The sequence below is a fragment of the Pongo pygmaeus genome, chromosome 4 (assembly GCF_028885625.2).
Source record: "Pongo pygmaeus isolate AG05252 chromosome 4, NHGRI_mPonPyg2-v2.0_pri, whole genome shotgun sequence".
NCBI classification, from domain to species: domain Eukaryota; kingdom Metazoa; phylum Chordata; class Mammalia; order Primates; family Hominidae; genus Pongo; species Pongo pygmaeus.
This window is the reverse complement of record NC_072377.2, coordinates 99,378,029-99,392,832: the sequence shown is the minus strand read 5'-3', so window position 1 is coordinate 99,392,832 and position 14,804 is coordinate 99,378,029. Positions and strand designations below refer to the sequence as shown.

General features: G+C 36.9%; 1 protein-coding gene across 2 annotated transcripts in view; it reads left to right on the top strand.

The window, feature by feature from the left end:
• The window catches only part of SKIC3 (SKI3 subunit of superkiller complex), a 96,262-nt gene extending 82,753 nt beyond the window's left edge, over positions 1-13,509 (top strand). For both annotated transcript variants that reach the window (XM_054488010.2, XM_063665015.1), the window contains exons 41-43: positions 7,491-7,621; positions 9,412-9,535; positions 12,722-13,509. In XM_054488010.2, coding sequence (XP_054343985.1) covers positions 7,491-7,621; positions 9,412-9,535; positions 12,722-12,796 — 330 coding nt within the window. In that variant the 3' untranslated portion in view covers positions 12,797-13,509. The remainder of the gene's footprint in view (positions 1-7,490; positions 7,622-9,411; positions 9,536-12,721) is intronic.
• Positions 13,510-14,804: the final 1,295 nt, after the last annotated feature.

The following is a 14,804-nucleotide window of genomic DNA, read 5'->3' as shown; positions in this document are numbered from 1 at the left end:
ACTTTAACTAGGCATTTGACAATGAAATGTAGAATTAGGACTTTTTTTTTTGGCTTTGGTGCCATTACTGTAGAGCACATTTAAGAGATTCTTACGTCAGGGGCTATTTCTGTTCATTTTTGCTTCCTTGCTCTGTCAGTCTGCCTTGCGCATAGGGGGTTCTCTATAAATGGTTTTGAGTGAATGGATAAATAGTAATAATGTGGCCAACTAATTGTAGTTCACTATTTTGTTTTATTTGCCCCATATTTATATATAACAAAGGTCTTTATGACCTTGGTAACTGGTGAGCCATAGAAGCCGCACATAGTACCTATAACATGCCCTTCAATTTGTGAACTGGAGAAGTAGACACTCTTTTAGCATAACTTATCACTTGTTACTTTTCAATATTATTTATTGATTTTTATTAATGCTGGGAAATTAAATCTGACCTGGAATAGAGCAAATTAATAATAGTTTTAATAATAGCAAACTATAGCACTTAGTCTGCGCTAGGTACTGTTATAAGTACTTTACTCTTATTAACTTATTTAATAACCAGAATAACCCTATTTGACAGATGAAGAAATTAGCTTGCAGTTCAGTAATACCCATGTATACCTGTCCCCCCGACTCCCTCGCCCCACCTTTACCAGTACTACACCACAGAAGTATTTTCTCTAAGAGCACATGTTCTGGTTCTGCCATTTACTACCTGTGAAACCTTCAGCCAGTTAAACTGTTTAAAGCCCTTAGTAGTGGAGATCAGAATACCTATTTTACCTTCTTGTGGCATTGTTTGAATAATGAAGGAATGTTTACACATGCCTTTGTAAACCTTAAAGTGCTATCAGTCCAATTTGTTCTTGAAAAAACATTTGACATCCAATAATTATAAAGGAATAAAAGGTATATCATATTTCTATGGTAAACAGCTGGCAGTATGGGGAGGATGGATATATTAAAATAAGACATTTATAAAAGTCTTTATCTGAAAGTTTTATTATGTGTGATAATATGTGATCTGGATATAAAACTGACAGGTTGGCTAAGATACTAGATATCAGATTCCAAAGTGAGATATCAGATCAAGATAGATTGCTGTAGTATATAGACTCCTCCAGTATAACCTGAACTCAGCCTTGAGCCATGGGACATTCCAGTGCCCCCAGGGCTGCGGCATGCAACTCAGGAGTACAGAGCTGAGGTCTGTGGCTGGCACTTGAGTTGGGGAGGAGCCGCTACCCTCAAGAGCTAAGAGGGGTGAGACGCATGGGTTCCTAGGCAAGGACAAGAGTGGGGCATGCCTCCCTTTGCAGGGCCAGTCCAGAAAAGTTTTGGCATATCTCCCTGTCATAGCCCCTACACAAGGGGACCCCGCATCCCAAATCACCTAACAAAAGTAATGTGGGCATGGAGTGAATGATCAGAGGGGGCTTCCCCTAAGGCCCTGCAGCAGAGCTGGTGAGGGGGTCATTTCTATCCAGTCCCCGCCATCACCACTGAAGAGCATGCCTGTGAATGTGAAGAAGTACAAAAGAGCCATGTGGCTAAGTGTTAACCTAGGTACCCACCGTTACTCTTATGCACTGTCTACTGGATTGCAGCCCAAACTACAACACCAAAAATTATCTTGCTAATATATACACCTATGAAACCAAGTGCAAGAATTCACCTTCACATAAAGATCCTGTACAGAGTCCTGGCTCTTTAGAAGCATCCAGAAATAAGCCAACTGACTATACTCAATTTGTACCACAGTTAAAAGAACACCAACTGTATTAGTCTGTTGCACTGCTATAAAGAAATACCTGAGATTGGGTCCTTTATAAAGAGAAGGGTTTTAATTGGCTCATGGTTCCACAGGCTGTACAGTAAGCATAGTGGCTTCTGCTTCTCGGGAGACCTCAGGAAACTTACAATCATGGTGGAAGGCAAAGGGGAAGCAGGCACGTCTTACATGGTCAGAGCAGGAGCAAGAGAGAGAGGGGGGAAGTACCACACACTTTTGAAAACCAGATCTCTGGAGAACTCACTCAGTGTATAGTACCAAGGGGGAATGGTGCTAAATCATTCATGAGAACTCTGCCTCCATGATCCAATCACCTCCCACCAGGCCCCACTTCCAACATTGGGGATTACAGTTCAACGTGAGATTTGGGCTGGGACAGAGATCCAAGCCATATCACCAACCCTCCCAGATGAGAAAGAATCAGCACAAGAACTCTGGCAATTCAAGCAGCCAGAGTGTCCCTGTGCCTCCAAATGTAGCCTACTGGTTCCCCAGCAATGGTTCTTAACCAACCTGAAGTGACTGAAATGGCAGACATAGAATTCAGAATCTGGATGGCAAGGAAGCTTATCAAGATTTGGGGGAAAGTTGAAACCCAATCCAAGGAATCCAGTAAAATAATCCAAGAGCTGAAATGTGGAATAGTCATCTTAAGAAAGAACCAAACCAAACTTCCAGAGCTGAAAAATTCACTACAAGAATTTCATAATACAATTGGAAGTGTTAAAAGAAGAATACATCAAGCTGAGGAAAGAATCTCAGAGCTCGGTTCTTTTAATCAATTCAGTCAGACAAAAATAATGAAAAATGAATGTTTTAAAATGAACAAAACCTCTGAGAAATATGGGATTATGTAAAGAGACCAAATCTACAACTCACTGGCATTCCTGAGAGAGGATGAGCAACTTGGAAAACGTATATTAGTCCACAAAAATTTTCCTAAGTTTGCTAAAGAGGTTGACATAGAAATGCAAGAAATACAGAAAACCCCAACCATGTACTGTACGAGATGATCATTCCCAGGGCACATAGCATGAGATTTACCAAGGTCAATGCAAAAGAAGTCTTAAAGGCAGCTAGAGAGAAGGGTCAAATTATATACAGAGGAATCCCATCAGGCTAGCAGCAGACCTCTCCGCAGAAATGTTACGAGCGAGAAGCAGAAGAGTTTGGTGCCTATTTTCAGCATCCTTTTTTCTTTTTTCTTTTCTTTATTTTCTTGTTTTGAAGCATCCTTAATGAAAAGAAATTCTGACCAAGAATTTCATATCCCACCAAACTAAACTAAATAAGTGAAGGGCAAGCAAATACTGAGGGAATTCATTGGTAGTAGTACAAAAACAGACACATCGACCAATGGAATAGAATAGAAAACTCAGAAATAAAGCTGTACACCTACAACCATCTGATCTTTGACTAGGCTGACAAAAACAAGCAATGGAGAAAGGACTCCCCTATTCAATAAATTGCATTGGGTCAACTGACTAGTCATTTGCAGAAGAATGAAATTAGACCCTTACCTTTCAGCATATATACAAACTAACTCAAGATGGATTAAAGATTTAAATGCAAGACTTCAAACTGTTAAAATTCTAAAAGAAAACCTAGGAAATCCTTTTTTGACATCAGCCTTGGCAAATAATTTTTTGGCTAAGCCTCCAAAAGCAATTGCAAGAAAAACAAAAATTGACAAGTGGAACCTAATTAAAGAGCTTCTGCACAGCAAAAGAAACTATGTACAGAGTAAACAGACAATCTACAGTGTGGGGAAAAAATACTCACAAACTATGCATCTGACAAAAGTCTAATATCCAGAATCGATAAGCAACTTAAATCAGCAAGCAAAAAACATAACCCCATTAACAAACAGTTAAAGGACATTAACAAACACTTCTCAAAAGAAGGACATATAAGTGGCCAACAAACATATGAAAAAATGCTCATCCCTATTAATCATCAGAGAAATGCAAATAAAAACCACACTGAAACACCATCTCGCACCAGTTAGAATCGCTATTATTAAAAAGTCAGAAAATAAGAGGCTGGATGTGGTGGCTTATGCCTGTAATCCCAGCACTTTCGGAGGCCAAAACAGGTGGATCACTTGAGCCCAGGAGTTCAAGACCAGCCTGAACAACTTGGCAAAACCCCATCTCTATAAAAAAAATTAGCCAGGCGTAGTGGCAAGCACCTGTAGTCCCAGCTACTCGGGAGGCTGAGGTGGGAGAATCACCTGAGCTCGGGAGGTTGAGACTGCAGTGAGCTGAGATCTTGCCCTCTCACTCTCTCCTGGACCACAGAGTGAGACCTGTCTCAAACACACAAGCAAATAAACAAACAATAACAACAAAAATAACAGGTGCTGGTGAAGCTGCAGAGAAAAGGGAATGATTAAATGCTTATATACTGTTGGTGGGGATGTAAATTAGTTCAGCCACTGTGGAAAGCAGTTTGTAGATTTCTCAACTTAAAGCTACCGTTTGACCCAGCAATCATATTACTGAGTATATACTCAAAGGAAAATAGATCATCATACCATAAAGACACAAGCATTCATGTGTTTATCACTGCACTATTCACAGTGCAGACATGGAATCAACCTTGGTGCCATATAGTGTATTAGATAAAGAAAATGTGGTACATACATACCATGGAAATACTATACAGCCATTAAAAAAAGGAACAAAATCATGTCCCTTGTAGCAACATGGATGGAACTGAAGGCCATAATTCTAAGTGAATTAACACAGGGACAGAAAATCAAATACTGCATGTTCTCACTTGTAAGTGGGAGCTAAACATTGAGCACACGTGAACATAAACATGGGAACAACAGACACTGTGGACCACTGGGGGTGAAGGAGTGGGACAGGGGTTGATAAACTACCTGTTGGGTATTATGCTCCCTAACTGGGTATAATATACCCATGGAACAAACCTGCACATGTATCCTCTGTATCTAAAGTTAACCTTAAAAAAAAAAAAAAAAAAAGCATCAGAAGAGTGGAGTTAGAGAAGGATTTGTGAAGACATTTCTTTGGAGAGGGCTGTTGCCTCACCCATTTTCCCCCTGGCATGTTTCTACAGACAGATACACACAAAGTTGAGGAAGGGGGTCCTACCAGAAAGAGGGAGGCTTCAATCTGTGTCCTCTGGGGTCCTGGAAGCATGTGTCTAGAAGCATATAAACAGGTATCTAACATGTTTCAGAGACTGTGGCACTCAGTCTAAGGTGTTAGGACAGAGAAGAGGAGAGTTGCTAGCGTTTTAGAAAGTGATCCCATGTTTCTGGGAGAGAATGGTCAACAGTAGATTAATCCCAAGGGTCGGCAGGAGTATCTCCTTGTGCTATAGGGAGGAAGGAAAGAAGGAGGGTTGTTGCAGACAGAATTAGCAACACTCTCAGAGTTTGTTAGATCCAGAAATGAGCAATGCCAGTGGTGAGAGTGGGTTGGTGTAGGAGTTATCCTAGATCCTGTTCAGTAAGGCCACCTAGAGGGATGATGGGATGTTAGCAGAAAGGAATCTGAAGTTTCTACATTGCTAGAGGATGTGGAGAGAGTGAGAAGAATGGAATACATTTGCTAGATTAATGGAACTGCAGATGAGCAGGGCTGGCTTCATGGGCATGCAGCCTCTGCAGTTACCCAGGGCGTCATACTTGATTTAATGTTCTGTAGTTGCTATCTTGAAACTCCTGGTAATTTTTAAACAAAGGGCCCTACACTTTATTTTGCACTAGGCCCCACAGCTTATGTTGCTGGGCCTGCAGATGAGAGACTACCCATGAAGTTGGGGTCTCTGCTAAAGCCAGGTTGAGAAAAAGAGCTTTAGATATCTGTCAACCCTGGAGAGCTTGGCACCACCTTACAATGGCACCAGTTAAATGCAAATTTCTAGTATTTCAGTAGGGTCCTGAAGCTACAATTAGCCACAGGAGTTGGGAGTACTAGGGAAAAGGAACCAGCCACACGCTACTGCCTGTAACCATACTCTAGCCTGGGGAGCTGAGGGGAATTGGGGCGGGGCAGTGAAGTATGTGCAAGTATTACTTTTCAACAAAGACTGAAGTGTTGAAAAAAAAGAGGACATTCTAATTGAGACTGTATTTGTGGATGAATGTAAGAAAAATGGAATAAGACTCATGGGGCCTAATGTAATTTACATCCAGGGACACAGAAAAAGTATCTCTCAAATAAATGTTGAAGAGGTAGTGGGAAAAGAAAATAGAAGTGCATTCTGATCACTTTGTTTAATATGCCAGGTATATATAGTAACTTTTTCCTTATAAAGTCATCTTTGGGCTAACTTTACAGAGTGTTTTGTATGATTTCATAGAATTTAGAGAGTGTATTATTAAAAGCATCCAGTGAGAGTTTTATGTTACTGGTTTTTAATAAGATATTAAGAATAATTGTATTAGAATGTGCTTTGCCTTACTTTCTTTGTCAGATGTACCCAAAATAGCCACTATTTATAGAAGATGCATCATAACCACTGTTGTCTATTTTCACATTCATTATAGCTTCCTCTTACTTGATTATACAAATTGCTATTGCCTACACTGCACTCAGAGATAATTGCTCTAATTTTTGTTATATAATTTAGCATTTGAAATAGACTATATATATTGACTCACTATATTGACTTTATTAAAATACATATTTTAGATACTTGTGGTTATGAAATCTTCGTCAAAATTTGAGATTTTTTAAATGAAACTTTTTAATGCATTTTTTCTCTTTACCTAATTCAGTAAAGTGTTCATCACTTTAGTTTGTTACTGTTTCTTCAGAAATACTTACCTTTGTTATTTCTGAGTCAATACCTAATATGAGAATAAAGCTTGTAACCCAAGTAATATATAGATACATTAATATCTTAGCCATAAAGTAAAATTTTTAAAAAGTTTTTAGTACTGATTACTTTGATTTAATACCTTTATCTCTGATCTGTTTTGTACTTTTTTATATTGGGAGTTTATTAAAATACTTTATTTCAGCCTTTCCTCTCTCCTTAGATAATTTTTGAAATGTAGAACTCTATATTTATCACTACCAGTTAAAGAATCAATTATGTTAAATTGAGTTTTGTATATTTGGTAGACACAAGACTGATAGATTTTATTCACCTATGTAGTATAATAGTGCATTTTCTTTAAACAAATATTTTAGTGTTTTTTAAATATCTCCTCTTTGAAAACCTCCTTTATCCCAGTCTACCCCATTTTGTAGCTCCTTTAGAGCAGGGATCAGATCTTAAATCTTTTTATAGTAATTATACTCCTTGTATTATTTATATGGTGACTTGCACAAATAGGTACTCGATAAGAATTGAATTGTTGGCCGGGCACGGTGGCTCATGCCTGTAATCCCAGCACTTTGGGAGGCCAAGGCGGGCGGATCACGAGGTCAGGAGATCGAGACCATCCTGGCTAACATGGTGAAACCCTGTCTCTACTAAAAACACAAAAAAATTAGCTGGGCGTGGTGGTGGGGGCCTGTAGTCCCAGCTACTCTGGAGGCTGAGGCAGAAGAATGGTGGGAACCCAGGAGGCGGAGCTTGCAGTGAGCCGAGATTGCGCCACTGCACTCCAGGCTGGGTGACAGAGCGAGACTCTGTCTCAAAAAAAAAAAAAAAAAAAAAAATTGAATTGCCTACTTTTCAAATAAATATGCCAAATCTTTGAGTTAATATTTGTCTTATATTTTTATAGGCTAACATTTCCAATGACCACTGGCCATCTTTGGTTCAAGAGGCTACAACTGAGGCCCTGAAGCTTTGCTTTTGTCCACTGGCTGTTCTTTTACAAGCTTTGTTACAATTCAAACGCAAAATGGGGGCAAGGTATGAAGAATCTTCTCATCTTTTTCTTATAAACGCTTCTTCACTTTAAATCTTTCTAGGAAATAATCAAGGAAAGATTATAAACTTTAAAGTTTGTAACAGACCAATTTAACAAACTTTGGAGGGTATTTATATATCTGTATCTACTTTGGAAGAACTGGTTCCAGAAATCCAGTAAGGGAGAAACAAAGCCTTATATTTGTTTAAAAAGGCAATCTGATACATATTTATAGGGCATGAGGGGTTTGGCATGATAGCATTTCCAGTGAAGAAGGTCTTGGAGTTTTTGTTCTTCACTGTGTTAGGAGACGCCAACAGTGTGATGTGGATTCTAGAAACAAACAAAACCACAAGACCCCAATTCAAGGCTACATTATCAGTTCTTGCTATTGTAATAAGCTATGAAAAAAGTAATAAATATTGAAAAGGCAGAGACATGTTGTTTATAAATGATGTGTTTTCCTATCTAGAAAATCCAAAAGCTGCTCTGATTAAAATACAAAAATTCTATAGCAATGTTTATGTTGGAAGAAGTGTACTTAAATTTGAAGAAAATTGCTTAAAGATCACATGGGTAAAAAATACAGGCAAGAATACTTTAATATTTTGAAAATATCTAGTTCTAATATATACTACATATAATACAAAGCATCTGTAAGTAAAGCAGTGATTGAGGAGCAAACATGACTGGAACAGGATAGGTATGGTAGAAATGGAGGTTAGTACATATAAATATGTAGCAAAAGACACATCACAAGATAGGGATGGTGGAAGATTAAGACCATATGGCTGATTAGCAACTCCAGCACTATTTATTAACATTTATTTATTTGGGGCCATTTTTATGTGTGACTAATTTCACTAAGAAATGTTTTAGGCTATAATTTAAACTTCCTAATGAACTACTTCTGCTCATGCTCAGTGTTGGTAACTTAGAGAGTACTATCTCCTCTTCACCGCCTACCCCAATAATCTTTGTTAACACCTCCCATAATTTTTATCGCCTTCAAAACCTAGCCCAAATAAATATGCAGTCTAAGAAAAATAACAACGTGCTTACTACGTGATCCCTCTGCAAAAGCATCTTCAAGACAAGTTATTTAGTTCCTGCTTCAAACTAATTGCTACTTAGAAGATCTTTCTGTTTAGCAGTTCTGAATATATTAATGGTTTATGTTGTTTTTAGCAGTACAGAAGTTTTGGAGTCATAGATGTTAGTAAATTAGGAAAGAAAAAATTAGAACACAGCTGTAAATCAGCCTGTTACTACATGGGTTTACATTATCATACACATCCTTGAAAACATGCTAAAAGCTTGATATGATATACATAGCCTGTAATGTAGACGTTGAATATTTCTTGTTCCACTCTTTATCACCCTTGTATTATTTAGTGACTTATTTAGTTTCTGCCTACTTTTCAAAAAGATTGGAGGTAGAGCACTGAAAGTAGATTATAAAATAGGGACTGTCTCCCTATTCTCTTTGGAATGAGAATAATTTGGAATAATGCACTTCTCTGCCATGTTGGAATAATAATTACCTACCTAATAAGGTTGTGAACGTTAAATACAATCATATGTATAAACATTTAGCATAGTACCTAGTGCGTGAAAAACACTCAATAGATATTAACCATTATTACCTTTATTGTTATCTGAATTAAAAAATCATAATCAGGCACCACATCTGCAAAAATATGAGAAAGATAATGTGTGTGTGAGATTAGTACAGGAAATATCTTATGGTAATTTGCGTGCTTTGGACTAAATGTAAATTTTTTTTTTCCAGAGAGACACGGCGTCTTTTGGAAAGAGTGGTATATCAGCCTGGGTATCCCAAATCTATTGCATCAACTGCACGTTGGTACCTACTGAGACACTTATATGCCAAAGATGACTATGAGCTTATTGATGTAAGGCATTGATTTTATTTAAAATGTTTAAGGCATTGATTTTATTTGAAATGTTTTATCTTTGATCTAAGGGTTTTAGAGTTATTGTTCAAAGTTACTTCACTTTTATGATTGAATTTTTAAAAACTGAGTGTGTAATTTTTTGGCTAATAAAACACTACAATGTCTACTGTTACATCTGTTGAAAATGAGAAATATTTATGCACATGGTTTGAAGGCTAAATATATAGTTTGTGTCTTACCATGGGTTAGTTATGAAATTCTCCTTTCAATATTAGAACATCAAAAGCTGGGGCTCTTTGGCATAAATAACAGAACTGTTAAAACCTGTGTTTAAAAAAAGTTTAATGTTGATTTAACCTGTATATGTACAAGATGACTTTATATGGGGAAACTATACAGGTTGAATATCCCTAATCTAAAAATCCAAAGTCTGAAATTCTCCAAAATCTGACACTTTTTGAGTACCAACAACCTTGGGGTCGTGATCAGTTGTGAAGCATATTGTAAGTAATTACATACTAACCATAGGTGACAAGTGGTTTTACTTTTTTATTTTCAGTAATAAAATATAAGAGATTCATGGATATTTTGATATATCTCTCTATTGATGCGTTCCTATAAGCTTTTTTAGTGAAAGAGAAGGGTAGAATTTTAAGGAGCTGTCTAATTGCAGGACTTTATCTTTGAACCAATGAGAACATCACAAGTTTAAAAGTCATCCATTAAATGTACTGAGGTTTGTAAAAAGTTGCGAACTGCTGATCTAAAGTCCTTACCTAGTGAAGTTTATAACAATACAAATATATGACCATCTAAACCCAACCCAAAGCAGTATCAAAAATCAACGTTTTCTTTCCCTTTTTTGGCCAGAAAGGAACGACTTAACTACACTTTCTTTCATATTATTTATTTACCTTTGTTATTTCTTTATAAATTGATGGATAAAATATTTTGTCCAGTTTTTTATAAACATTGGATTATTTTATAGTAAGGAAACAAAGAAAAATCCGTAAGAATGAAGCGATGAATCAAGACTTTTTCCCAAAGCGACATTTGTTTAAAACTATAGTTATTCATTCCTTTTCTTTTTTAAAGAAAGGACTCTAAAGAAGTTGAAGGTTTTAACTGTATTTAAGCAAGAAGCAAGGCTAAGTAAAAATGGCCAGCTGGTAAACCAAAGGAGAGAATGTCCATGCATGAATTGTCACTGGTCTTGTATTAACATCACAATAATTATACTGTTTTTGCCTGCCTATATTTCTCTTTTCCTGAAACCAGGATATGATATACCCCTTACAGTCTTTTTAACCCAAAGTTTCTCATCTTCAGAGATCTCAACTCAATGTACTGAGATTGTGGAATGCACAATTTTTTCTTGGGTGTGGGTCGAGGGTGGGTACTGTCCTGTGCAATGTTGGATATTTGGCAGCATCCTTGGTCTGCTAGGTGTTAGTTGTATTTTTGCAGCCATTGCAGTGGAGGCAAATAGGCAAATAGGATGGAGTTAGAGGTAACAGAATCCTAATGGAATGTTCGTGTTATCTTTAAAAAAATTATTTGCCTTATTCTTGCCTTTACTATAAAATACATGTGACAGTTTCTACTCTACTTCTCATGGTATGGCTCTGGCATCTAAATATATAAATATATATGTATCCAAAATTATTTTGAATAATGTAGAGAATATACAAATATATTGGGTTAAAATTTTCATAGCTTTAGCCAACAATTTTAAAAACACAATAAAAATCACTGAAAAGCTTTTTCAGTACCTACAGCATTTTGAAATACTGTTTGCCTTTTGGTGAAACATAAAAGCTGAAAGAAATAGTAAAGAAAACAATGCTTGGAGAAAGGCATTATAATCAACATATTCCAAATCAAAAAGGTAGAACATATATGAATGTTGGGAGACAGTTCACCATGGATCTCTTGCATTTCTAAATATCCTGTGAGCAGGAGGCCAGATTACTCTTTGTTCTAGTCTATCTTTTCGAAGATATTCGTACAGTGAACATCCTTGGAAGACAGAGATAGTATCTCCCTCCAGAACAAAGGGTAGCTATTCCTGTCCGTTATAAAAGATTAAGCATCCTAGGCTTAGGGGTCCCTTCTTGTAATGCAACCGACTGCATATGTGGGAAACTATATCAGTCCATCCACGTCACAGGCTGAGAGGACAAGAAGAACAGAGGCAAATATGTTGATGCTCATGCTGTTTGCCGTACCTTGAATAATGAAGACTTTTCTCTGTGACCTAAAAATCCTGTACCTTCTGGCAGTATCTATAGAACTCTGTCAGGCTAACTTGTTTGCTTCCGAATAGAACAGAATCTCAGACCCTTCACAGTGCTTGACAATGAACAACCAAAAAATGTTTTAGTATGAAGGATCAGCTGAAATGGAATCTTCTAGTTTGTGAAATAGGTAAAATCATGGAAAAATTCTTGATAAAGCCTAGAACTTATAGCCTAGATCCTGAGCTGCGGTTTCAAAGAGGAGCAACTTCATTTGAACAGTTCTATGCATAAAGTGGTTTTTTTGAATAAGGGTTTAGGGTGACAGTATTATTAACAAAGCCAACAAACAAAACCTTTAATTTTATGTAGTGCTGATAATGATAGCAATCAGGCCGGGCACAGTGCCTCATGCCTGTAATCTCAGCACTTTGGGAGACCAAGGCCAGCAGATCGCTTGAGGTCAGAAGTTTGAGACCAGCCTCTGGCCAACATGGTGAAACCCCATCTCTACTAAAAATACAAAAAATAGCCAGGTGTGGTGGTGGGCGCCTGTAATCCCAGCTACTTGGAAGGCTGAGGTGGGAGAATCTCTCAAACCCGGGAGGTGGAGGTTGCAGTGAGCCGCCAAGATCGCACGACTGCACTCCAGCCTGGGTGACAGAGCGAGACTCTGTCTCAAAAAAAAAAAAAACAAAAAACAGCAATCAGAATGTTGGCATCTATACTAATTTGAATGAATTGTGCATCTCTCTGATGTTAGCTTCGTTTAAACAATTTATATCTGCAAAAGTGACTGAAAGATTGCACAGAGTCACTTTTCCTAGTGTAGTTTGATGTTGCCTTTTCAAGACTGCCGCCCTTGGATTACTTGGCTTCAATGAATCAAAATACAGATATTGTTAATAAACAAAATACTAATGTTCCTGTATGTGATTTCCCATAGGTGCTGGTAAACAATGCCAAAACTCATGGAGATACAAGAGCATTGGAACTGAATCAGAGATTGTCCTCACAATAACATTGGATTATTTTATAGTAAGGAAGCAAAGAAAAAGCTGTAAGAATGAAGCAATGAATCAAGACTTCTACCCAAAGCAACATTTTTTTAAAACTGTATTTATTCCTTTTCTAAAGGAATCTAAAGAAGTTGAAGTTTTTAAGTTAGGAATGCAATTTTCTGTTAACTCCAAACCTGATTTTAATATGAAAAAAAAAAAATTAATTTGGGAAAACCAGAGTGAAAGGAAAACCATTATTGCCTTGGTTGCTTAACATTATTTGTAAACCAGTATTTTCTGCATCTTGCATGGTGCACAATAGAATATCTTTTACTGTAATCCCTTACAATAAAGCCTTAATAGCCATTTTCTATGTAATATGCAAAAGTAGATTAGCACAATGCACAATTTTCTTTTGTTAAAAATCAAATTCAAAGATTTAATTCCTCCTATGAATTCTAAAGTTCGGCAAACCAACTCATCATAAAATCCAAATAATCTTGTAACCTATTTATCTAGTGATTCATCTCAGATTCTGTTGAAAAAGCATAATATAAATGTTGATGAGTCTGGACTCTAATGGATATGTTTATATAATTCCAAACACTCAGGTGTGTGAATGCATTTAAAAACATTAATGGAGAATAATGCTGATAATATTTAATTGATCATGCAATTCCTTCAATTATGATGGAAAGACTTGAACTTTCTGAAATAAAACAAAAATACAGCGTCTTGTTTTCTTTAGAGTGTCAATATCAGACATAATTTCTAAATTTCAAATTTTAAAACTTGAAAGCACAGTTATCTATTTTTTTAAGCTCTTTACATATTTGAAGAAACTGTCACTTTGGATTTGTGGTTTTAAAAATATTTTCAGACACATATTTATTGTACAGAAAATATGTGGTTATGTGATTTATGTATGTGGCTTTTCTAAACCAGCAGCATCAGGATGTTATGTTTTAAGATAATATAAATTGATAATATCCTATAGTTAAGTTGTACTTCAGAGGTTAATAATTGAACTGAATTTTCATCTGGTGTTTCCCAAATCTGGCTGAACATTATAATCATTCATGTCTATGCAATCAGAATCTTTAAGGATGGGGACAGGCCTAGGACTCTGCATTTTAAAGGTATGCCGAAGAAATCCTAACGTTTATTCAGATTTTCAAACTACTATGTTACTCCAATGATGATTCTTCCCTTTTTTTCTTCAGCAAGGTTCAACACGTGCCATTCTTTGCTCTTCTTCCTTATCTTCATAACTGTCAAACTGATTCAGTGATTTTAACAACCTGATCCACAGACTTAGCCACAGATGCACTTCAAAAAGCTGCCTGCATAGCCCTCATCTCCATGCCCCCATTTCCTCAGGAAAACACTTCAGCTTTTTCTTCCAGAATGGGTTGGCTCCATCTACCTAAATGCTTTGTATTCACTTTTTGCCCTCCATCTGTTTTCTGGAGTGTCACTTGCTTCACAAGATTACCCTTTGCTTCAGGACCATAATCAAAGGGTAACCTTTTGACTTTCTTGCCAAATTCTGCTTTCCAGGGACCTCAAACCCAGGTTTTTCTAGACTGGAGTATCAACACCTGAGTTGATACTGTCTCAGGTCATTCTTTTTTGCATTTATGTGCACACATTCTCCCTTAACTTTCGTTGCCTTCTTCTCAAATTGCTGCCCAGTTACTGTGAGCCTCAGATCATTTCTGCTCACATAATTTTTATGGAGCTTACTTTGTGCCAGAGCTAGGCTGTGTTCTTAACATTGTCATCTAATACTAATTAATAAAGGTGAATGGTGTTAAACAACATGCCTAAAGCAAAGGAAATTCATGAATCAGTGTTATCAGATTCCAGAAACTCTAAAACAGTGGCCAGAATGTCTTTTGGGAGTTTAAAGTTTTTTGTTTTTGTTTTTTTTTAGATGGAGTTTCACTCTTGTTGCTCAGGCTGGAGTGCAATGGTGCAATCTCAGCTCACCGCAATCTCCGCCTCCTGGGTTCAAGTGATTCTCCT